This window comes from Pipra filicauda, unplaced genomic scaffold (assembly GCF_003945595.2).
Source record: "Pipra filicauda isolate LSUMZ 115617 unplaced genomic scaffold, ASM394559v2 scaffold101_size5749837_pilon, whole genome shotgun sequence".
Lineage (NCBI taxonomy): Eukaryota > Metazoa > Chordata > Aves > Passeriformes > Pipridae > Pipra > Pipra filicauda.
The window spans coordinates 1,084,811-1,110,286 of NW_024103452.1; the positions used below are offsets into that span (position 1 = coordinate 1,084,811).

At 37.7% G+C, this 25,476-nt stretch overlaps 1 protein-coding gene across 5 annotated transcripts in view; it reads right to left on the reverse strand.

Annotated features, from left to right (window-relative positions):
* Positions 1-25,476, reverse strand: part of LOC114000632 — a 163,922-nt gene that overhangs the window by 34,315 nt on the left and 104,131 nt on the right. For 4 of the 5 annotated variants that reach the window (XR_005565674.1, XM_039386882.1, XM_027745080.2 and 1 more), the window contains exons 15-18: positions 21,801-22,019; positions 19,700-19,952; positions 16,125-16,288; positions 10,804-10,963 (exon numbers count right to left, since the gene is read on the reverse strand). Coding sequence is in view for 4 of the 5 variants with exons in the window: in XM_039386882.1 (XP_039242816.1) it covers positions 10,804-10,963; positions 16,125-16,288; positions 19,700-19,952; positions 21,801-22,019 (796 nt within the window). In the remaining variant the exon portion in view is untranslated. The remainder of the gene's footprint in view (positions 1-10,803; positions 10,964-16,124; positions 16,289-19,699; positions 19,953-21,800; positions 22,020-25,476) is intronic. The other variant, XM_039386940.1, reaches the window with a different exon arrangement.

Genomic DNA, 25,476 nt, shown 5'->3' on the forward strand with positions numbered 1-25,476 from the left:
TACCCATATTCATCAGCATGCAACAATCCCCTCTCCACATGAAAAACACTACAGATCATGTTCCTAATAAAACAGTCAATTTGCCTCCTTCTCTTTTTTGTTGTTGGAAGGAATTCCTTACAACCTTGCATCCCTGGGGCATGTCTTCCTCTCCCCCTTTGTCGATCAGGAGAAAACAAGGTTCTGTGCAACAACAAAGTCTTGCTGGCCAGCCTCAGAGACACTCGTGCCAGGTTTCAGACAGACCCAGGAAATTACTGTTGGTTTAGATGCCCAGACTATCACTAAGACAGGAGAAAATGATGTAGGTAAGAAGCATGGTTAGAGCACATTTCTGCCCTGACAAGCACATCGGGGTGAAAATCGTGACCCTTTCAGAAAACTCCACCATATAAGCTCTGGACAGTGCTGTCAGGCTTCAGTAGAGGAAGTTTAATTTAGCCCCTATTTCTAAACACCTTCAAAGGGTAGCTATTTCAAATTCTGTGCCAGGGATGGGCTTTCTAGCCCGCTGAGACCACAGGTGTTAGCATATCTACACCAGAAAGGACAAGTATCCTCACTGAGTCCCAGGACCTATGTTCAGTCTGCTTGCACTTGTTTTTAGTTTAGTCAAAGCTGTAGGCTCAGGCACAGTTTGCTTTGCCTTCTGAGCGCAGGTTAAGATAGAAAAGAGGGCGGATCTGTTTGGGCTTGAGAGCAATTGTGTATCTTTGCTAAACTCACTGCATAGGCAAACACAGATGGGCAAAACCTCAGCCTACCACTGTCTCCTAGAGCTGTTCTTATTCACAGATAGACGTTGTTCAGTACTTTTTATATCCCATCAGCCCCAACGGTGGGCAAAGGGATTTTGCTCTGCTCTGTGCAGATATCTTCAATAGTCTATGCTGTCAGCACGTGGATTTTTGTATGCCAATATCGTTAGTTCCCAGAATATTTAAAGGTCATTATTAGAAAGCAAGCTAGCTACTCAAGGCTTCGGTTTCGTAACATTGCTTAAGTGTTCTCTAGCATCTAAAGTAATTCACTCTTTGTCAGCGGTCTTCTGTGTGACAATCACACAATGGTAGTAATTTCCTTTAAAGGAAGAAATAAAGAATCTGATCTGCAAAGCCGCGCAGTTACATACATAATTAACACATGAATTTCATGTATTTGCATATACAAGACCACAACTACATAGTAATTTAGATGTTAAGTATTGGTTAAGTATTTCACTTCCCCTTTACCTAATTAGATCAATGGGCATCAACAGTACCCTGGCCGAGCTCAGAGTATGTCTGCCAGAGCTGTAAGATGAAATAAACCTAGTAATTAAGAGAATACTGAGATTTTTAAAATCATATCCTTAGAAAAAAAGAAATTTGTTCAGCACCAAGGAGGATAAATTACAAGTTATTAAATAAATACTAGTTTTTAAACAGTTACACCCACCCATAACGGACAACATCACAATAACTTTTCCATAATGTGAGTTTTTTCTTAAGCCCCATCTGTTAGCAATTACATTATGTCTTTAAATCATCGGGGTTGATATTTCATATAACATTTTTACTCACTATTGTAACTTTGAATGTTCTCGTTGTTCAGATATATTGCTAATTGTTTTCAGAATCTGGCTAAGTTAATGGTCTTAGAGATGTTGTATGTGCCAAATGAGTTACCTGTATTATACACTCCGAGAGAACAAGCGAGTGCAGGGAGTCAAAGGTGTTAATGTAACCTTGTTTACAGCATTACCCAACAACCATATGAGAGACCTATTGGCTAATTCTGCTTTGTGCAAAAAATGAAGAGTCAGCTGATTTTTGTCACAAAGAGTAGGAATCACCATTTTTAAATAAGTGACTGTCCTGGGGGTTTTCAGAACTGCTCACATCATACTTCAACCTACCAAGGGGAGGAGGGAGCCATTGTATGAATTACCTCTGCAATATTTCATGAGCTAGTAAATTTTCTATGGAAATTATCCAGCTTGATGAAAATGTCTGTATTTCAAACCTCACAAGAGTCTGATTTAGAAGAGAAATAGTGCTCGTTTACTGCAGCTTCATTGAAGACAAAGATGGAGAGAACCTGAAGTGTTGAAATGTTAACGTTCCAAGAAAACTAATTATCATATTTTCACTTGCAAACTTCAAGCCTGCTGCTAATTAATCTCTGTGGAAAGGCTGTGTATGAATCAAATTATAATGTAAGTCAGATTATACAGGATGAGATGTATAACATACCCTGCCACTGAGGAGAAACGAAATGGATTGCTTGCACAGAAATGACAAAAAACCCAAAGAGCTTGCTCTTCATTAGTGCACCGATCTGTACCAGCCAGTTGATGACAGATTCGCCCCAACGGAGTGTTGCAAACCACCTTGGATTTTCAAAAGTTTGCCTGTGGTCACAAATTATCTAGATGCAAGGAGAAAAAACTATTTGACTGAGCAAACCTTGATGTGGCACTTGCAGAGTTCTGTTGTGAAAACATCTTGAGGGCAATCAAGTGCCATTAGCACATGTCAATGGAGCTTCCCATGAATTACTACAAAAATTACAGTTAAGTGTGCTCCTCCTCCATCACTGTCCAACCTTTCTGAGAAAACAGTTTCAATGTCTGTTGAAGTATTACAGAAATTATCACCTTTCTGACAGTATAGTAATCAGAAGTATGTCAGCAGACTATTAATTTTGTTCATCTGCAATAACACCTTTATATATTTCATTTATTGATTATAGGATTAAAATTATTTGTTACCACTCACTCTGAAAATACTATATCGTGCATATAATGGGGAGAGCAAAAGAGACAAATAAATCAGTTCTCATTGACAAGAGAAACCAAATATATATTAAAAAGAGAAACAAGATACGTGTTTTCTAAACACAAGCTCATGTTTACAAACTCTCTAAGTAAATTCCATGGAGTTTGACTAAATCATTTTGTTTTCAATTTATAGTCTTATCATGAACTATCACATGCCAACCAAAAAAAGAAGTGTTGTAAGTAGCTCATAATACTTGTATCTGAATAGTTTGCCTTTCTTTTTATCTCTTTTTTTATTTGTTTAATATTATCATACAACTTTAAGATTTGTAGAAGCTTGTATAGCTGTGGGGTTTTTTAATCCTTTTTTTCTTCTATTTTTTTTATTGGGGTTTGTTTAGCTCTTTAAGATGGGATACAACATGGAATCAAGCAATTCCTGTGCAGTGTTATTTTACCAACTCAATTTCCAATGCTGTTTTCATTAGTCTACTTGTTGATTATATCCGTTCTACCATTGCTATAATTTATTACAAAGCCTCTTTTTGTGTGCACATCTGTTTTAGCAGTTGCACTCGTTAGATCTATTCACACAGGCAAAAGAAGTTTTCCTTTACCTAGGCTGCATTACCTTGTTTTCCACAGCTTGCACATGCACACTTTCTGATGAATTACTAATCAACAGTTGTGAAGTTTAACTGCATGCCTGGATATGGTCAGCATAGCTGGCTATTCCAGATGCTTCCAACCATCCACATTTCCCCCCTTTCTTCTTTTCACCCACCAGTCTCTGTGGACTAAATACTCTGAAAGAACAGCAAGCAAAGTGTTTCAGGACCATTTGACCAATTTGATTCTACACAGTTCAAGGCCTTGTCATTTCATACAGAAATCATTTTGTTTTAAATCTAAAAGGCGACAGAGTGCTATGCTCTTTTCTGACCTTACATTTTGCTCTTTTTTCTGTAACATCCCCTTATGGGGCTGAGCCTTCCCTCTGCTCATCTCATGACTTTCAATCTCTATTTAATCTTAAAAAAACCCAACAGACTCTGCGTTCAATAATTTATTCCAGATGAGAATCTGACCTTATATACACAGATCACGTAGAAGTTCAGTGAGACACGGCCCTATTTCCTCCCTTCTCCTTTGCTTACACAGATAGATGGAAATTCTGGCCTTAATAAAGTCAGTGCAAGTTTTGCTGTTGACTGTGAGGGGTCAAGGTTTCCATCCTACAATTTCTGTAGCAGACAGGTGATTACTTGTCACCTCAATATGCTGAGCTGAATTGTCCTGGCCCAATGGGGTGATTTACTTTTACTGGTTAAAACACTTGTGCATTACCTTAGATGAACAAAGTGATTTATTCATACTGGTGCTTAAGGAATTAAATTCTATATTACTGTGAATTTTTCTGAATATGCTTACAGTCAGCTTTGATGCTGCATTCTAGTCTCCTATGCAACTCTTACAGCAAACTTTGTTTTGATTCTTCATAGAGTGTAAACTACTGGAGACACTCTACAGAGAGCTCCAGTGAGTAAGTTCAAAAATTTTTACACTATGGGTTAAGGTTAGGAAAAAGAAATCTAATTGTGAACTTACAAAATGCTAGGCTTCCAAAAGATCACTGAAGCTTGTTTAGGGAAAAGAAACCACAGATCAAAGTTATAAGACCTTTTCTACAGCAACTTGAGTGGTCTCAGCAATTTCTTGTTTCTTAAAGATATAAAAAGTGTACATGAGGTAGAGCTTACATTTATAAGGTATAACTCACAGTTCGAAAGAGTTTGCAAACAGAAGAGTGAATGAATAAAAAGGAAATTATTCTTTTGGTTTCTCGACATGTTTTCATGTCTACATTTGCAGATCAGTGATATCTAAATCAGCAATTTGAGAAGAAGAGAATTCTTTTATAGAACCATTATTGTATAGTTATCTTTTCCTATCAGGTTCTCTTATGTGGCATTTCTTTCATCTTCTTTCTATTTTCCTTGGCACTGTTGTGTCTTCTGCACAAATTCCTGAACCACTTTCCCTTCTTTTCTCTTATTACCACCTTGTTCTCTGATGACTTTTCCTTCAGGATCTGTGACATGCTATTATCCCTTCCAGCTCGTTTCCTCATTTATTTTACGTCAATACACTCCTGCAACTTTTCACCTATCTTTTGGAAATCTACACGGCTTCCTGAAAGGTAACACCAAAATTCGTGTTTGTGTTCATTGGAAAAATTCACCCTACTCTTCAAAGAGATCAAATTTAAGATGATCAGATCTATTAGATCCACAGAGACAAGTTAAAATTCTTGTTCAAAATTTGGCCTGGTCTCACCATCCATTTCTTTAAACAAAAAGAGGAAAGAAATCACAGAGTAGTGCTAAAGCTTCAAACAGAAAATACAGCAATTACGCTGTCAGTATACTCTTTACCCTTTTTGGATCTACACTACAGTCTACTTATACAAGGGAATCCAAAGAGCTTGAATCTGGGATTTTGAATTAGGGCATGGTAGGGGATCCTCTTTTTCCATTTCCAATATCCAACAGCAAGAAAGCAATGTACCTATTTCCATTTCTCACTATACACTATGTGTTGCACTGTCCTCAGTCCAGTGCCAGATCTCAAACAACTTCGATTTTTGCCCTTTGTTTTTCTCTATCCATCATCCACCTGTCTGTGAAAGCGGGTTCCAAACTCCAGTATGGCAGCAAGACTAGAATCTTAAGAATAGACAAATTACAGCAATCTCAGGTATAGTACTGCCTGCCTTCATCAGCCCCCACGCATGGTCCAGCAGCTTTGCTGTAGAGACCAACTGGAGGATCGTGAAGCTTCCTCTAAGACAAGATCAGAAATTAACCTCCTGGTGCTAAATGGCTTAAATGGCTTGCTCTCTGACAGCTCTTGCAACACTGACGTGTCCGACACTGGTTTCCCGTATTGCCAGTGCTGATTCCACTAGCAAGGGCAGGATTTTGCCCTCAACTATTCACAAGTAATTAATGCATTATTGAACAGGAATAAATAGATAGCAATTAAATAACAAGTATTAATGACTTATTTATTAACATATTAATAGTTGGCCTGAGAGTAATAAATGCAAATTAGTGTAAAGTGGTACCAAAAATTGTGTCGATAATAGGCCCTGAAGTAATCTTGTGTGTTCAAGATAATTACAAATATATTTTCCTTTCAAAAGTCTACTGCCGGGTAATTTTTTATGGTTTGCTATAATATCATTTTAAAATTAGAAAATTAGCCCTAGTCTCATTAAAATAATTTTGCAGTGCATCAGGCTTTATTTCAAGTGCAAGTTTCACATTATCTTCCTGGCTACAGACCTGGTATTTTTTTTCAGAAATTCTCCTTATGTGCCACCATTTTAGGCCTATGCTTGGTATACTAACTGTGTTGGTTTAGCTTACTACTTGCACAACTTTTACTCATCGTTAGCATTATTATGTAAAAAGTACCTCTGCAAGTAGGGGTGGTACCTGGAGGGCTAAATCCAGTAAAAATCTCTAAAAGCTAGATTTTTTCCTTTTTATTCCTGCTAATAGCAATTCACCACACAAAGAGTTCAGAGGTTTTAAACATGAGCAAGGTGATGCACTGGTCTCTGCACACTTAACAACCAATCCAGACAGAATAGATCCCCCTCAGAAGACCATTCCTGCTCAGCTGTTTTACTAGAAATATTTTTTTTTAAAAACACTCTTATTTGTTTAGACAAAAAGAAAATCCCACTTCATGCCTTGTCTCTGAACTGTTACTTAACTTTGGAAAACCGATTACTTAGTGAGGACAGCAAGACATTGTCAGTTTATCACTCCTACAAAAAAGAAAAAGGCTTGCTAAAATGCAGATTCCTAACCACGTCACTGATCTGCTATCAATGGCAAGTTAATGTATTCCTGTCTGCCACTGGTCCTGATTTTATCAATTCTACAATTTGGCACACATTTAACATGTGACCATCTCTAATAAAAGATCAGTAAATATTCAGCTCTGCCTCCATAGGTTGAGGAATGGAGGTCCAGGCTCCCTCCTAGCAGAGGTGCACAGAACACTGTTTCTGCAAATGTCTGTTTCCATAAACATTTCTGTCTGCCTTTGTAGGTGGCACTTTTACTTCTTTGCAGCTTTCCTCATTAAAGGCATTGTAAATGACTTCTTTGAAAAAAATCACGTCCATTTCTGTATGGTACAGGGCTTTGGTGGCCCTCTCCCCACAGTGCCTTCCAAACCACTACGTAAATGTGATTGTGGCCATGTAATCTGTGTACCTGGAAATAGAATTCGTTTTGTTGCTAATGAAGGTCCTACGGCACAAATTTATTAACAGTATACTTTTCCATGGGATAATAATTGGGTCGATAATATTAAACTCATAGGCTCATTATTTAATTGCAAGGGCAGATTATGAATACAGCTTCTAAAATGTATTTTAATGAAAAACACTACATCCTGACCTAATCATATCAACCTTATGCTATCTAATTAAGGATGCAAAAAATCATTAGAGTTGCAAAATATTAGTTCCAGCTCCATCAGGCTGTTAGCTGCCCCTTCATGAATATATATTTTTTTTTACTCTATGATAAATAGTTAATGAGGTAAAAATGACAAAATTTGCATGTAGGCAAATTAGTTTAATAGACTGATGTCTTCCTGGTCTACAGAAAGTGACCTTTTTCCTATCAAAAGAATGACTAAAAATACCTTGAAATGATGGCATGGATGTCATTCCACAAATGACAAATCACTTCTCTGAACAATATAAAAATTATAAAATGCAATAACCTTAAATTCTCATCATATTGTAAATGTGTCCTCTGCTGCTGCATTTATCAATTTAATAAAAGGAAATTAAGCATATTATAAAATACCCATTTATGGGGCAATTTTTAATCCAGGGAATAAAAATGGGAAGCATGTGGTTAATAGCAAGAAAATATTGCAAAAACGTAGACCTATTTTTTTCCAGAAGGTTTGACTGACTATTTACTTGAATGACCTCCATTTAAAATATATTCTTTATATGGAGTGATGTAAGATATGGCAGTCTCATGCTTCCCTTTATAAAAATTTTTCACAGTTAATTTCGTATCTTATTTAAAAATTAGCACATTAATAATGCACGCAATAAGGGCTAGTGATGTGTCTTCCATACTGATTACCTTGTACAATTAGACATACAAAAAGAGAGGGACAAGACAAATACCTTATGCAAATCTATGGCTGGAAAAAAAGGGTCTTTCAGTATCTGCAATGCCTAGGAGCATAAAAGACCTGTACATATACTTCCCAGTCTTGCAGGGAGATGTTCCATATGGAGAACACATTTCTACAATGGAGAAAGTCTTTATTACAAAACTAGATTTACTAAAGAGCTACCAAACTTCGTTTGATGATTCTCTTTTCCATCAAAATAATATAAACAACAACAACAACCAAAAAAAAGAGCAGAAGGGGAAGATTTCAGGTTTCTGAAGAACATTGATTCTTTTTTCACAGTATTTGTGTTTCGTACAGATAACTCTGGAGTTTTGGACCACAGTCTCCTCTAGCAAATTTCCCCTATTTGTGAGGCAGATCCTGTGCCACTGAAGTAGATGGTAGAGATCCTGCTGATATAAGTGATGCAAATTTCTGCACTCTTTCCACATTGTTCATACCTTCTTTTATTATATAGACTGCACCAATATGTCCCATAGAGAACAGGAATGTTTAACGTTGCCCCAGCCTGGCATTTGATTAGGATTGATATAAAAGAAAGGACAAGAAATCCATGCAGATGTAGACAGAATAGAATGAGAAACTTAGGGATTCAGTAAAGACAAAATTGTGCTTGACTTTGCTTTGTTGAATGAAATGTGCACTGCTGCCTACACAGCACTGGGATTCTTCCCTCAGCTCTGACTGCACCCTCCTTGCTGCTGGATTCAGCTGAGACTTGGTCCATTTTAAAGGATCTCAGACTAAGGTCAGGTAGACACATTTCAGTGTGGCATTTCATGCATGCCAGGCTGCATACTGGGAGCAAAACTAGGCACTTACATGCGTCTATAGATGTGGGTCAAGTTTTTCAGTGTTTTGGCCCTTGAAGTACGTGTTACTGTAGCAGTGGACAGTCTGTATTTCCTTCATTCAGAGACACACTATTTGTATACAGAACAGAAATTTTTCTTTCCATTCTTTTATGTACGTCTTTATCCTCAACCTCTCCTTCCCACCTGCCCTTCTTTTTTTCTTTTTCCTTTTTTTTCTCTTATTCAGCCCTTTCAGCACTGTCGCAAGAAATGATGCACTGGTAATAACATTAGAAATTTATTCAGTACTCAAAACAGAAATACAGTTGTTTGCAGTTGCCTTATCTGCCCCTTTTTCCATATGGCATCAGTAGTTCAAATGCTTCTTGAACTCTGTCAGGCTTGGTGCTGTTAGCACTTCTCTGGGAAGCCTGTTCCAGTGCCCAACCACCCTCTGGGTGATGAACCTTTTTCTAATATCTTACCTAAACCTCCTCCTGACATGTAAAATGAGGTCTACCATATATATTCTTTGTTTAACCTTGTAACAAAGGTAATCGAAACCAATCATCAGTGGTCATGCTTTGACTTACTGTAGAAAGATTTCAAGTGCAAAAAAAAAAAAAAGTGTTATTTTACTTACTGGGATAAATAAAATAAGTTCTAGCTGCATAAAAAGTGGGAATGGCGGAGGCAGGTGGCTGTGGAAACACATTCACTCCTTCCAACTTTTTCCCTCCCCTCTGTTGAAACACCATGTTCTGCTCTGCATTTTTCCACAAAAATTAAGTTTACTGACTATCTGCTTTTTCATTCAGTTTTTCCTTTCAGGGTACAAACTGTCATCATGAAAAAAAAAGTGGAAAATAATTACAGCCGTGGCAGATGTTTATAATAGTGACAACTGAGGCTATATATTTATAAAATGCTGATCTTTCAGAGCTAGCTATAGAGACTTGAAAAACCTGCAGACCCTTATCTGAAGTCCTTGTCCCAGTGGGTTAGAAAAGAAAAACAAAACAACTCATACGTACTTAAGAGGACTAATTTCCTTCCTATATGGAATCTGTTCATTTTTACATTGAAGCAGGAGAGTTACCAAACAAAGCATTTTATTCAGAGGTATTCATAAATGTATAAATCAAATTGATGAGCACTTTAACAATTGACCAAAAGCTGGTTTATAGAATAGTCCCATGGGAATTAATAACACTGATGCAAAGCTAGAAAGCAAGGAAGAAGAAGTCCCTCACAGAAGGAAGACAGTGTGCCTCACAGACTGCTGACCACGTTATTTCTTCTATTTTCAATCCTCTGAAAGCAATTATGCTCAGAAGCCTCATCTGTGGATGGCACCACCACCACTGGACACTTTGTAAACACAAATTAATCTCCTATACATCACAGCCTTAGGTCTGTATTTGAGACTAGACACTAGTGGGTCAATGGAAAAGAAAGAGTTATTTTTGATAACCAAAGTAGCGCACCTTCCCCTGCACATTTCCAATTTACCCTACTCCTCTGGGTAATCCTGAAAGGAAAGGGCCAGAAAGCAGAGCATAGCTATCATTTCTGACTGACCAAACTCACACCCCCTTCTCAGGGCAGCCCCACCTATGCCCTTTTAAAGAGTGAATTCTACTTGTTCATGGAATTCCTCAGTTTGCTGAGCTGGCAGAGAAATTATCTGGGATGATACTGACATTTAAACAAGTAGTAGGTCTCTATGACCCAGTCAAGAACTAGTAGATGGCACAGATCATTTTTAACACCAGTGATGCCTCTGAGCCTTTGGTTACTAAGCAGATTGTAACCCCTTATGATGTTCAGGCAATGCACATGCAACATCACAAAATTCTCCTGAACATACTTCTTAATTTCTCCCTTCGATGAAGCATCCTAAGAATAATTTCTAATACCTATGTCCTCTTCGGTAACACCCAGAAATACAAAGCATTAATTTGGATCACAGATTCCTTTTTCCACACTTTGTTCACCACTTACCATCCGTCTTTCACCATTGATTCCTCTCCACTGCTCAGCCCTCTTCATAATGTAGTTCAGCTCCTGACTGGAAATCTCTAAGTCCAGTGGAATAAAGAATGCGCCTTCCTCACCATGAATACGTCGAAATACATCCAACAGCCAACCTTCGCTATGTAACCTAAGGATAGAAATGACACAGTGGGTTCATTTTTGAAAGGACTCTTCACACACACAAAAAAGAAGAAGGTATCCTACAAAAGTTATCCTTTTGTAGACTTCTAAATCTTGATTTCACCTTCATGACTATGCTCTTGACTCACGAGTAAGAAGCTTCTTTCCAACAAGTTCTCCGACATACAGCCCTCCCCAGCCCTCTGTAGGATTTACGGTACCCAAATCAAATCACATCAATGTAGCAGCAATTTATTTTAATTATTTAAAAATATTGACTTCCCAAAAAGATCCTGATCTAACTTTCCTTCAGAATGTCTAATGTCTGTCCTTAGCATTGGGCTTGGTAACTATTCCAGTACCATAGTTAGGCATAAATGGAAGTCCTGCTGTGCCAGGGTTCAATAATGGGCAAACCATGTCATATGGAAAGAAACAACTCACCATTATTTTCAAACCCAAGCCTGGAGTCTACACAATCTAAACTTTGCTTGAAGTTAGAAAAGTTCATTTCATTTGCTGGCTTTGTTTTTCTTTGACATTTCTGTGCTGTGGTAAGGAATTGACTAAGCACTACACAGTAAAACTTTCTACCACAAGAAAGGCTTGCTGTGTGGTATTTCCTAATGTAGGTGAAACCAAGAAATATTGTGAGGCTTTTGGAAAAGTCTGGTGTCACATTTTTAGCCTAAGATAAACTTAAAAACTTCAAAAAATTGCTGTTGGATTCAAATCAAACCTCTTCAATTCATTGTTTTTTCATTCTACTTTTATTCCAAAACAGGGGTTCAGAAAATAAAGATCAAGAAATATGGAATCTCAGTTTTGGATATTAGATGGAATCTTTCCTTTCGTACCCTCTTCCAAACTAATATTTTACTACAATTCAGCCGTTGCTTGGTGCTAATTTCAACCTCTTTGTCCTCAGAGACTGGCTGGGTAATCATGTGAAGTGCATGGATTGCTGTTTGGCTCTACAACCAACAAAATGCCTGGACTTCAGTGGGGCTGTACAGGTCCTTCATTTCTTGGCAGGTTGGAGACATAGCACAGGCATGACTCCTTTGACCTTCTGTACTCTCATCCTTCTCGCGTATAGCAGCACTTGTGCCAGTTCTTGTGATTGGTCCTTATCCTTGGGTCTTGTATTGGCCTGTATGTGCTGAACAATGTGTCCAGATGGGAGAGGCAGAGGGTTGTTCAAATAAATCAGAATGAACTTCACATTTACACCAGTTCTACATCACGCTTTACAGTGCTCACAGTAAGTGTAGAGAAACACACTCAATAATCTGCTCAGTACACTTTTGCCCACAACTGAGATTTGGTGTGGAACAGAAATAAGGAGATGCACCAAGAGACATTTTTTCATCTTGATCTCATGAGGAGCTTTAGCACTCTCTTCAAAGGGGAATGTGTACCTTAGGGTCAAACTCTATATCCAAGAGTTTCTGTGAGAGTGTAGCTATTCTGATACCAAAATCTGGCAGCCTGGCTCAACGTCAGATTAGGAATTTATATCTCATGCTTTGATGGAAAGGTGTTCTCTGTACTTTTTTCCCCACCTTTCTTTTATTTGAAACATTCTTTTTTGCAGCCCTACATTTGCTGTAGCTTCCAAGATGTCATTTTGGGATTCTCTTATAAAGGGGAGAGCAGCTGGAAGAAAACCTAATCAAGAGGTAGATAGTCCTGGGAATATAAACAAACTGGCTACAAGAAATAATAGAAAATGCTTTAAAGTGTGAAATGCAAATCAGTGCTAAGGCAAAGCAGGATACTAGAGTAACTTAAACCACGCTAAAGTAGAAATTATGTTTTATAAATAACTAATATCCTTCACAGAGTAATTTAGCAAATTCCATGGTGTCTTCAAAGAAAAGTTTTTCTCTTAATCTCTGGATCTACATCAGATGATCTTTTCATACAATAGATACATTTTTGCAAGAATTGACTAGTGATTTAGAATTATCTGGTACTTAGTTAAAAAACTAGCAGTCAAACTGGTGGGCTTTCTGACATTCTGCTCATGTTGAAGCAATATTATTCCATGGTGTTCGTATTTGAAATTCCAGGTCAGCAAGTTAAATGACTCGTCTCTTATCTTGCTAAACAAGAGAAAGACCTTGCCATTTATTTAAGCTCACTTAATGTAACATTCTTATTTCAAATTCAGTAAAATTTAATGCAGTTAAATTACTGTCTATTTGCTGCCATAAACATTTTCTATATGAAGACTTTAAGCACATGGTTATAAACAATATAATTAACTTTGAATTAATTAAGAATCATGAAGGCTGTCTTCTAAATTATTTCTTTTTGTTCAAAGGACTCAGCCTGCTCCTGTTACCTGCTTTAATTTCTTTTCTTCAACATGAAAATTATAAAACACCTATTGTACCTTAACGTGGGTTGTTATAAATATAAAATAGTTATTTCTATTGTTAATACAATAAAAAAACAAAACTCAAATTACGGTTTATAGACATATGAGAATTGGTATAATACTCTACAAGTTCATTTATTTATCTCTCAGAAAGAACAGAAAACCTTGAAATGATTTGCTATCCAGAGTCAGCCAAAAAAACGGGCTTCTCAAAGAATTACACAAACAAAAAATTGAAGGGTAATTTTAGTGGTTTAAAATAATTTATTACATCTTCACTTGAGCCTTTCTCATCCTTTTTTGGAAAACCACTGTTAAAAAATACAAAAACAGTTTTGCTGTTAACACTGAAAAATGTAGATTTTTGAAGCTTTTCCCTGAATAATGTTTCAATACCAGGAAATTCAGACACTTTCAGCAGACACTTTTAGTTGAGAGGGGTCTGCATTTTCTCACAGTGCAGAAAACATTTCACCAACAAATTCCTGTCTGTTTCTAATGTCTAGAGGAATTAAATTGAAGGAATTGCAACCAATGCCACTTCATTTTTCCAAAAAGTAATTAGAATATCTCTCCATGCTAGATGTACTACAGACTCCCAAGACACCCAAGGGGAGCCAGACTTTTTGAGGTATTTTGGTTTATAAAGATGCAAATAGATGCCTACTGCTGCTTATCCCCTGCCCATGATTTCATTAGCTTCCTGCTTGTTCATCAGTGCTGCCATGAAGCTTTTTAGCTGTGGCAGAAACAGACACATCCCCTGCTTTCTTTGGTGGTCTTGTGGGTTCAGTGTTCTTATCCCTTTTTTTTTACACACTGTCAAACACTTCAGTTTAATGGCAAACTGCTGAGTAATTCTAAAAAATGGCACCAACTCCTCCATTAACAGCCAAAGTTGGATCCAATCTCTGTGGATTGGGGTCTAAAGGCAGAAGATATCCCTCAATATTCATATTGGTTTAGTTTACAAGCAAAAAGTAAGGTGGATGTCTGTTTAAAAACATGTTTTCTGAGCTGAGCAACATTACATTTGAATATATTTTAGATATAACATCTGAGAAACACTCACACAAAGGGATGCTACTGCCTTAGTTATAGCACTATTTTCTCTTGAAAACAAGTGCTATTATATCAATATTCAGGAAACGGTATTATGAATTACAGAGATATTTTGCTTAAAAACATTTTAAAAAGTTTTAATGCTATCATTGTTGGACTGACAGTGTGCTACTCAAGAGTCCTAGCTATGTCCAAGGTTCCCACTGTGTTGGGCTGTAGACACACAAGGAAGAGAAAGTTGATCCAATTGCAGAAGATCATAGTATAATTTTACTCTGTAAAACAGACTCCAGTATTCAAAATGTCTCCTTTTGTTATCAAGCAAAGAACTTCAAAGACCTTATGCACTGTAAAACATTTTGTTATTTTCCCTTTGCTTTTGTATTTTGCAATGAATCATTTTTGAAACGTGTTGTGCTAAGACAACTTTTTTTTCCCTTAGTAACATTATTCCCCCACCCCTTTATTGGAACACATTATAGGAAAATTGATCCAGAAGGAAAGGTACTTTTGATGATCTTGCACCTGTTCCCCAGACAATGAAGATGTTGGTAATATTCTCATAAAAACCTGTCTTACAAATGTTTTAATTTAAATTAATTTTTCTGAGTAATAAGCGACAGCAGCTAAAACTTATGAAGCTATTCAAAACTATTAAGTCAATGATTAAGAAGGCATTAACATCCCAAAAACTAATTAACTAGACTACCAGTACATTGGAGTTGTGTACGGCTTCCAGGAATGCAGAAGCTTTGAAATACTTTGCAGAAATTTAGATGGCCATTTATCTTTTCCTGACTGCTGCAGAATCTGCAGAATCTGTGAGAGGGTGACTGAGGGATGATTCTGTCATAAGGAGGGCGTATGCTGGGCTTTTCTATTCTTACGTCCGCCTGCAGCTTCCCTTTGCATATGGCTTTTTATTGGTGCTTGCCAACATTCATCACTGGATGAATAGAGGGCCAGTACAAAATTCATACTACATTATAGATGAGCCACTCAGAAAAAAAACCCCAACATTTTTTCATTCAATATATTAGACATCCTATCTAATTAATTTTCAGCATCCCACACCTGTCCCTATTGACTGCACAGTTAATTTGTGTCTACTAGGAAGGTGGAAAGAAAGGTAGTTGGTCAAATTTCATGATGAACTGAATATTGAAAACGTGTTGAATTCATGGAAAAATTATTTGGATTAAGTCATGTCATCATGACTCAGTCACATCAAGTGAAAAATACTGTATCATCAAAAGGCTGTAAGGCTCTGAGAGCCACTACAAACTCAGAGGTTTTTGCACTTCATATCATACATAGCTTTCTGAAATTTTTCCTATTTCTCACAAAACCCCTGCTTATAAGACACAACATCTTCTAAAATACCTATATAAAAGGTACACACACTTTGCAACTTAAGCCCTTGACACAGACACCATTGCCTGAAGCCAGACAAGCAGAGGCTCCTAGACTCTATGAAAAACCATGATACCAGCTGTGCTCCTGGTGAGGAAGTAAGTGGCTCCATCTCTGACTTGCAGTGCCCAGCAAATCCCAGTGCATTAAAAGTTAAGCAGAAGCTAACCCCTCCTTGATAATCTGCAGTTCTGGGCTCTGGATGTGTGACACTGATAAGTCTTTTCCGATGTCACCTTATTTTATCTAACAGGAGAAGGGGCATGAGCCTAAGCTCCTAAGGGAATAATAAGATAAAGAGGCATACCTTAAAAAATACAGGTACAATACTGTCGACGAGATCATGAACAGGACTGTATAAAGCATCACAGTGATTAAAGCACCAGGAACCCCTGACTCCTCAGCTCTTAGAAAGACCCAGGAGAGTTTTGCAGCATCAGCAATTGGTTTGTCTACACTGTTCCCAAATCGCTGTCATGGAGAAAAAAATCAATGTAAGAAAATATCGAACCTGATTAGACCATAGAGGCAAAAGAACCTGAATTTATTTACAAGAAGAATTTAAGTGTAATTTGCAAGGAACACAGTCTGAAACTTAGGATTCTGCTATACAGAATTTGAAATTAACCATAAGATGTGAAATAAACTATTTTCTGGTGGATTTTAGTACAATTAAAATCTACCCTATAGAGATGACTTATTGAACAAAACCCGTGTAACAGTGAAAATACTCAAAGTGAACTCTACTAATGTATGTCAGGAAAAGTGGAAAGGGAAGAAGGCTGAAATTTGCCTTATTTCTATGACCAAGTAGGCATAATATTGAATGATTTGTATTCTTCTCCAGAAATCTATTATTTTCCTTTTTTTCTCTCCCCCCCCCCCCATATCTAGTTCTTAAGAACTAGCTTCTGTATTGACATATTGTTGCCCTCTGCTGGATCAATTTAGAAGAATTTAAATACATATCATGGATCTTCTACTGCTCAGAGCTAAAATAAATTTCTCTCTTCACTTTTTCCTTTTTAAAGTGACACAGTGACAGCTATACCCATATTAGATCATGTTGACACATTTTGCAAGGATGTGAAACTGAACCACCAAAACATCCAGTGTTCATCATTCAGAGAGTCTGTGACCTTTAGGCTTCAAGAAACCTGCACCTTTCTGAGCAACTTGGCCAAATTAATCCTTAGGAAATGTCAAAACTTTCTTCCCATTTTTGGCTACCTCCTATGCATGCAGTGACATGCACGGTAAAGGAACAACAACTACAAGTCCAATGACGAGCTATAAAAGGACTGAGATTCCTGAGGACATTTCTGTTCTCTCTTCATCTTTTGCAACACTACTAGGTTTCTATAATGGAAATTAAAGGTCCCAGGACACCAGTCATGACATATAAAGACTAGTCACTAATTCAGAACTGTCCATATTGGTAACAAAAATATTAAAATACTCTGGTTCTGTTCTATCTCTCAGTTATATCTTCTATTCTGGGAGAAAAAAAAAAACAAACAAAGCCCAAACCCAAAAACCACAAGAAACTGTCTACCAAGAAAAATCCTCTGCACAGCAGTCACGTCCTGACATTCCTTCAGAGAGGCAAAAGTCTGAATGGCAAATAAGAATAAATTTCTTTCTTATCTAAGCAGTTCTATCTGGCAAGGCAAAGATGGCATGGGAGAACTGCACTTTTCTATCCTTTTTTTCTAACAAAGATATTCTGTCAATCTATATACCTTCTGTGATCCTCAAAGACATGATCCAAGAAAGGTGTCTTTAATTCAAATTACTTAAATAACATTTGTCAATGTCTCTCTCAAGTACTTATCATATCACTGAGGGATGGTCACGTAAGCCTTTTGCAATGTCTACTGGTTTTTACGATGACACATATCCATGTGGCCAAAGAGGTGTTACTGTCTGCTTTTGAGAAGCTATAGACAAATGAAGTGAGTGGGGTCCCAGGAAAGCTCTGGCAGAACTGGAACTTGAACTGCATAAGAGTTTCTTATCCCTGGAACATCCTTTTACAAGCTGACAATAAATCAAACCTGAAATCACACATTTGACACAGTATTTTGGACTATTACTTGACACCCATCCCCCCCACCAATGCAACTGCCCTCTAGCCTTTCCTTGGCAATAAAAAAACATTACTTAGTAAACACAAAAACTTTTGTCTCCAGGGCTATCTGTCATCTTTCATAAGTATTAAGGTCATTTAGGATACTAAAATACATTCTAGCACTAAAATAACTCATATTACCATAACATAATATTTTAAAAAGGTTTGATCTAAAATAGATTGGCAAGTAAATCTGAAATAGCTGCTGAAAGAATGCCAGGAGAAAAAAAATTACAAATGCAATAATGAAAACACATGTAAGAGATATAGTTTCATTTTGGAAAGGATACACACAGTATATTGTGTAATATTTGGACAAATGAGTTCCTACCAAAGACAATCTTGGTGGTAAGACTGCCAAGTTTTCAGTATGAAGTACAGAGAGGTGTGTATTTTTTTAACATTGTAATGAAAAAAGAAGTTACTTTATTTGTATCTCGTGTTTCCTCCTGACCAAGTGCTATTTGAAATTAGTAATGATCCTGTTTGTGTAGAACTAAGCACAATTCCACTGAAGTCAATGGCAACAATTTTCTCAATGCAAGTGTGGGAAAGATAAGGCAGACCTCAGCCTTTCTTCCAGTGTTTATGAATACATCAGCATTAGAATGGAGAAAAAAGCCTTTTAAGCATTTCAATATTTCTAGCCCGGTTATTGCAGGAATACCTCTTTTTCTCTTAGGAAAAATGTATCTCAATAAGAATAATTACAATTAAAATTCAATTCTGTGCATGTTTTATATCACAAAATTTAAAAATAAATAAATAAATACAGGCTGTCCAAATGAAAAGTGTTGTCACATGCTCAAACTATTGCAATTACCTCTCAAGTGAGCTCCAATTAAATTTATTGAAGAGCTGAATTTTAATTTTCAAAACCATTGCAATGTAAAGAGTAAAAAGCACCTGCAGAGCACAGGTTAGCAGATGAGGAACCAAGAGATTTGAGAAAACCTGATCCCCAGCAAGGCCTGTGGATTACTGCTTGATCTGGAGTGAGCAACAGAAACATAGATGACTTTGAAAGACCAACAAGGGCAGAAGACGAGCAATGCCACACCCCCAGAAAAGCTCTCAGAATCCCACACCCATCAAAAGGACCCTGTATCACATACACAGTGAAATCCAAATTTGAACTGCATCTTCTGGGAGACTAGGCATTTACCTTGGACGTGATAAAAGTTGGCAGTCGCCAAAGTATTGTTGGGCTACACAGCACATACATAGAGTTGAGAGCTTTGCTCTACTGATTTTATATATGACGAAGCTCTCTTCTTAAAGATGTTTATCTTTCAATCTCACAAGTCTTTTTAGGAGTGCCAGCAAATTATATTAACTATATTGCATGTCAGAGAAGTGCATGATAACCTTCATTTTTTTCATTTTGTCTGTTTCAGTGCTTAGAAAAATCTGAAGTGTTAATAATCAGGATTGCTCATTAACCCATCTCCATTAACATCTAAAATTGCAGCAATCCTTTTCAAAGCAGACGCAATCACTTCAGCAGTGGATTTACTTTTTTATCTCCGTATATGGCTTATACAGTGCTCTTAGTTTTACGTAGAAACACACTGACTCCATTAGATGGGAATTTTGTTAATAAGAAGGTAATGTATAACATTATTATTTAATTTCTTTTTAACTTTCATGTTCCATTGCCAGGGGTGGAATTTCATATCTTTCAGTGATTCATTGAATAAAACAAACTTCTACATCAAATTCTCATGTTCAAGTTATTTTAAGTGACTCACCCCCAGGAATGAATCCACTACTAACACTGCCAAGGGGTCTAGCACTGTCCATAGTCCCATAGCTATGATAAACTTTGACAAGAAGGAAGGGAATGAGTCAAACAGCTGCTGACAGCCCCATCTGATCAGGACCATAAGAAGCAGCCCTGCATTCAAGGTTAGGGGTCCCACCACAACCATGACCAACTCTTCACTGGTGTGCAGCAATGAGTTCTGGTAACACAGTTCAACAGTGTGAGGAAAGAGCTGGAATCTGTAAAAAAGCAAAAGGAGAGTGTTTGTCTGTGCTCCTAAGCAGACCATTAAAAAAAAAGTAGAATCATGCATGTTGCATTGTAAAGTTGCATCCCTATCTGCGTCACAACCCTCTGACCAAAAACTGTATGAAGCTACTCAAAAAAAAAAGAAACTTTCTCCTCCTGCCTCTGTATCCTTTGACCCCCTCTGACTCTCAGTTCACTAGGTGCACCTCCAGGCCCTTGGGACTGTGCAGGAAAGGCTATACAAAGATGCTACCTCCCAGAAGCACCATCATGAGCACAGGCCCCAGAAGCTTACCTGTATCTGCATACTGCAGCACCTGTGGGCATTGCATGAAGTAGAAAATCTGATATGGAAGACATAGCTTTTAGCATGCCTAAAGTGGTTGGAAATGTTCCTCTTACCACCATGAGATCACGAGATTTGCAAAGCTCATACAATGAGAAATTTGCTGGCACTGTAAGAGACATGAACTGCATGGCCATGTGAGCTACATACACAAGCTGTAATTTAAGGCAAAAATTTCAATCCAGTTGAAGTGGCTTAAATTCTGTTCCTAGCTAAACGTAAAGTGGTTTGATTCTCACTTTGGTTCTGACTTGTGAGTGTTACCACTATATTTGTTAGGAGCAGAGAGTGCTCAGCTCAGTCTTATGTTGTTCAGGCACACAGCTACAGACTGGGATGCTGATCCAGGGCATTTTGGCTTGAGAACATTATCCATTATCTAGCTGACTGCCTGGGACAGCTGTGACTAGTGGCTTTGAACATGACCACCACTCTCTCATGCATTGATTCCTTCTGTTGAGTTTCCTTTGTTTTCACAGATTCTCGATGCTTGGCCTCCCAGAAGTTTTAACACCAGCTGGCTGAGCACACATGGGATGTGCAAGGACAGAAGTGAGAGATGGTTGGCTTTGCATTATGATCTAGAAGACCACCTTAACAATACCCAGCACTGTCCAGAGTCCACTCGGTACAAATTTTATCCAATAATCAATCCCACTATCACAGCAGATATAGGTCGGATGTACACTACTGGTTCCTACTGACTGATTCAGGTTTGTGCGATGCCTTAAAGTGAACAAATAAAAAAAAGTTTCTGTTGGAGAAATTGTCCCTTTCCTAAGCGCGATTAAAGTTTCTTATTCTGTAAACCCATTCTCTACCCCACAGCAATATGTAGAGAATCAGGTATATATCACTAGTGGACTTGTTTTCCACCTTTTTTTCATGTAAGTAGTGACAAGCAATGATTTTCCTGCAACTCTCTAGGGAGCTCTAATTCCTGAGCTAAAGTCTACGTATCATAGAGTTAAAATATGCCAACCCATTGTAGTACTCACAGTAAAACTGATATATCAAAGTTAAATTCTTAGAAGTATTTTACTCATAGATCACTTCAGTAATATGAAATATGGTTTGAATGCTTCTTCAGTTTTGTGCACTTCTTAGGCATTTTGAAATACGTTATCCAAAATGATAAATGATTCTTCTGGAAGATACATCACCTGCTAGGTATCTCAGAAAGAAGAGAGGTAGGCATTGACACAAGACACACAGATGGACACATTGTGTTCTGGGTTTAAAGTTTACATTACTAACAGCTCTACCTGATATGTAAATGTGACCTCCTAGGGTCACATTTGCATATCAGATCATCTAGAATCTGGATGCAGTCCTTGATCTTAGTCTCTGCAGAGGCTCCTATCCGGGCTTTCATGTAGAGCCCTTAGCACAAGTCTTAGTCACTGATTCTCTTCACAGCTCAAAGGAACTGCTTTGAATCAAGTTATTTGGAGTAATATTCTGACTGAGAAAAGAGGTTAGCAGGACTTACTTTGTAACAGGCACGGAGATGGTCTGAAGGAAGAGCCATTGGCTCAAATAATGCAGGTAAAGTCTCACGAACCAAAGCAAAACTACTAGCAGTGCGAGCAGCCAGAAGTCCCTGGAGCGCCAGTGTGTGGCTCCCAGCTCTGAAAAGACTGTGTATGCCACAAAATGGAAATGCTCCACAACCTGCCGGTACAGTTTCACTTCAGCAGCAGAATGGCAGCTAGAAATTTATGGAAACAACGCAAAGAGTCATTCGTAAAGACATTAAAGGAATACCAGTAGCTAAAACACTGTAGAGTCCTGTTATACAGGTAATTTGGTACAGATTCTAATCATAACTTTTGATTGAACAGTGCATCTGACAGTAAAAAAAAATAAAAAAGAATGTTTTTCCATGGCAAGCCTAGGTGAGAGGTGGCTTCCTCACAGAAATCATGCTGTCACTTTCATAAAGAAGACGACAAATCACATTTAAAATTAAGTTTTTAAAAGACTCTCGCTTTCATTTTGATTTTAATTTTCTCACAGATTGCTCTCTGAGGAACACTTTTTCCCTTATTTCTCTTCAGAGAGAATGGTAAAAGAACTTGTCATATTTGTACTGAAAAGTATTAATGTTATTGAAAACCCGTGAACAGCTTTTTGGCATTTGGTTAAGAACATTTGGTCAAATATCTCAGTACACATAGTGGGCTAAAACTCCTCTTTAGTTTCAAACGAAAGAGAAAATAAAAAGGAACTTGCACTGTAAAAGGATTCTTCTACTGAGTGTGGTGTGATTTGCCCTTTAAACTAATTACCACAGTGCTTCAAAGGGGGTGGAGGGAGGAAAAGAGATGCAGAGATGCAGCCTTGGCATTATATGTCCAAGAAACTGGAGTCTCTCAGCTGATTCAAAGCTGAAAAGACAGTAGCTCCTTTGACCTTTGAAAACTTCTAACTGCTATGCTTATTTCCACCAATTTAAACGACTAAGCAGCTGAGATGCACAACTCTAGGACTGAATATGATGTCATCATGCTCAGACTGTTATTTGTGTTGATTAAGGCTTCTGAAAGTTCAGAAATATAAAGATCTTTTTGTGGAAGAAAACATACTGGCTTTTTAAAGTGTAGCATATGACTGGAGAAGAAGCAACAGACATACTTGCGCTGTATTTTACACACTTTTGAAGCACTTTCATGTCTACATATATTTCTTAAATAGCTTTATACATTTCTTTCTTCAGCAGTCACAAAGAGAACTGTGAATAACAACAGAGAAACTTAAAAGGTTTCTGCATTTGTTCTAGGTTTGAATGAGAAGGAGAAATAAAAACACCACACTTGCCAGCCATAGGTCTGGATTTTGAGACCAGCCTTGGCATCATATTACTCCTGATCCTCAGTGTTGAGCAGGATGCATGCATTGGAGAGAGCATGCTGTCAGCCAGTTCTTTTTCTCATGAGAAGGCTCAGGCTTTAGTTACCTGCTTGGTTGAAGAAGAGGATGAGAAGTTGTCAGAAACACACCACAAAAAAAAACCCCAGGTTTTGGGTGACTAAAAGGCTTCAAGTACAAATCACTAAAACTTCTTGCAGAAATGTCTATTGGGTTGAGACAGCTAATCCTTGCAGTGACTGTAGTTTGATCTGTCGGGGGTTTTGAAGGTTTTTTGAGACATTGCAGTCCATTTTTCTCATATCCCAATCAGTCATAAAGTCCTACTTTAGAGACTCAGGACTACATCATGAATCACCTTCCTCATACTGTAATTATTTTCCCACAGCAGCCTACAGGAACATCACAACACATTTCATTAACATTATGAATTCATAGTCTAGGCTTGTTTGAGAAAGAGGCAAAGAAAAATGTAAAATAAGAAATATAATTGACTATGGTATTATACTACAATAACCATGGAATTCTGAATGTTCTGAACTCTGCAGCCAGATTGCCCTACACTTCCTTTCATATAAAGATATTTTTGTCATCTTTAATAGCTTCCATCAAAATTTACTGTTGAGGCATTCACTCCTTGAGAATAGTTAAGAAGGCAGGATTAGCCACACTGGTATTTTAGTTAGACCAAATAGTTTGTTGTTTGTGCAAAAAAAAAGAAAGAATAATACTATCTTAGCTCATAATACTCTACTCATCCTTCATCAAACAAGCAGAATTGCATAGATGTCCCACCCAGCCTCGCCCATTTCTGAAATCCACATCCTACAGGGATCATTGCCAATCTTCACCTCTGTGCTGAGAACACAAGTAATCATGTATTTTTCATAAAAATCTGGATTTAGATCAACACCTCATTTCATGCTGGAATCATTTACTACTAGATGATCTAGGCTCAATTTACTAAATGAAGCTGCCTCCGCATAAGCATCACCGGAGTGAAATGTTCAGTGTGACACCTATAAAAGGTTTCAAGAAATAAATCCTTCCTTCCAACCCAGCACAGAGATGGAGGAGCATACATAGCTCAAAGCACTGAAAATACCGAGTCCTCTTTCATTCACAGCAGTCCTGGAGCACCAGAAGTACTGAAAAACCTTAGTAACCAAAATATGGGGTTTGGAAGGTGAGTTTACTTCTTCCTCACTGAGGCAGGACCTGTTGATGCAATCAGCACTTTCACAAGAGCACACTTATTCCAGCTCTGTCTCTCATTGTGTGGAAGTTGCTTGTGCAAGCACTGTGAGCACACTATACAAAGTGTCGTCATAGAACTTCCCTAAGGTTTAGGCAGCAATGAAAATATTCAACCTGTGCTTTCATCACTTCATTGCTTCCCAGATTACTTCCACTTTCAGGAGGTTAAAAGAGAGCTAATGTTTCCCCCTGTGAGCTATGTCGTCCCTGCTGAGATGCTGGCTCTCTCAGCCACGAGAATACACTTACTCAATAAACTTCTAAATGAAAGTAGAGAAATTCAAAATATGTTCACTTATCAAACCCAAAAGCCTTCCATGCAATGACCCTGCTTAAACCAGTGGAGCAACATCTGTGACGCCTCAGCTGCATCTTTCCTCTGAAAAAACAATAGCAGCCCAGAAACTCAACAGAAAGCCAAGCTTGATGGAAGTAAAAGATATCAAGAAAAATATGTCCATTGGTAGAATCAAACATTAGTTTTTATTTTTAGAACAGTTTCCTGCTTAGAAATTATTTTAGAATAGTTTCCTGCTTTCAAATGGAAATCAAAATCCTCTTTACTGTTTAATTTGTCAGAAGTCCAGATTCTGAGTGTCACTTCTGTGATTGTGTAACACTTTGACATGAGCACCACCAGCCAGTGGTAAAAATTGGTGGAAAATATAGCATATGGTACATGGGAAGGACTCAGGGAAGGTCCCAACCTATAAGTGGAATATCTTCATTTACTTTAACACAAATTCTGTTGACTCCAACTCACTTGTAAGCTTCAGCAAACTATTTCTGTGTACTCATTAATCATGTTATAGGGCTGTTTACTGGCTGCCACTTCAAAACACTGGGCTTAAGTGGTCTCTCTCACTGACTGTTTTGAAAAATGAAGAAAGAAAGAGGCAGAAACACGAAATGAAATGCACCAAACAAGTGGAAACAGCCCCTTTAAATACTCTTAGCTGGTGTTAGTAGTGAAAGCTTGAGAGTGGAGTGATGGTGCTGGCAGATACAGTTTTCAGAAGAGATATAAAGGTGCTGTAGGA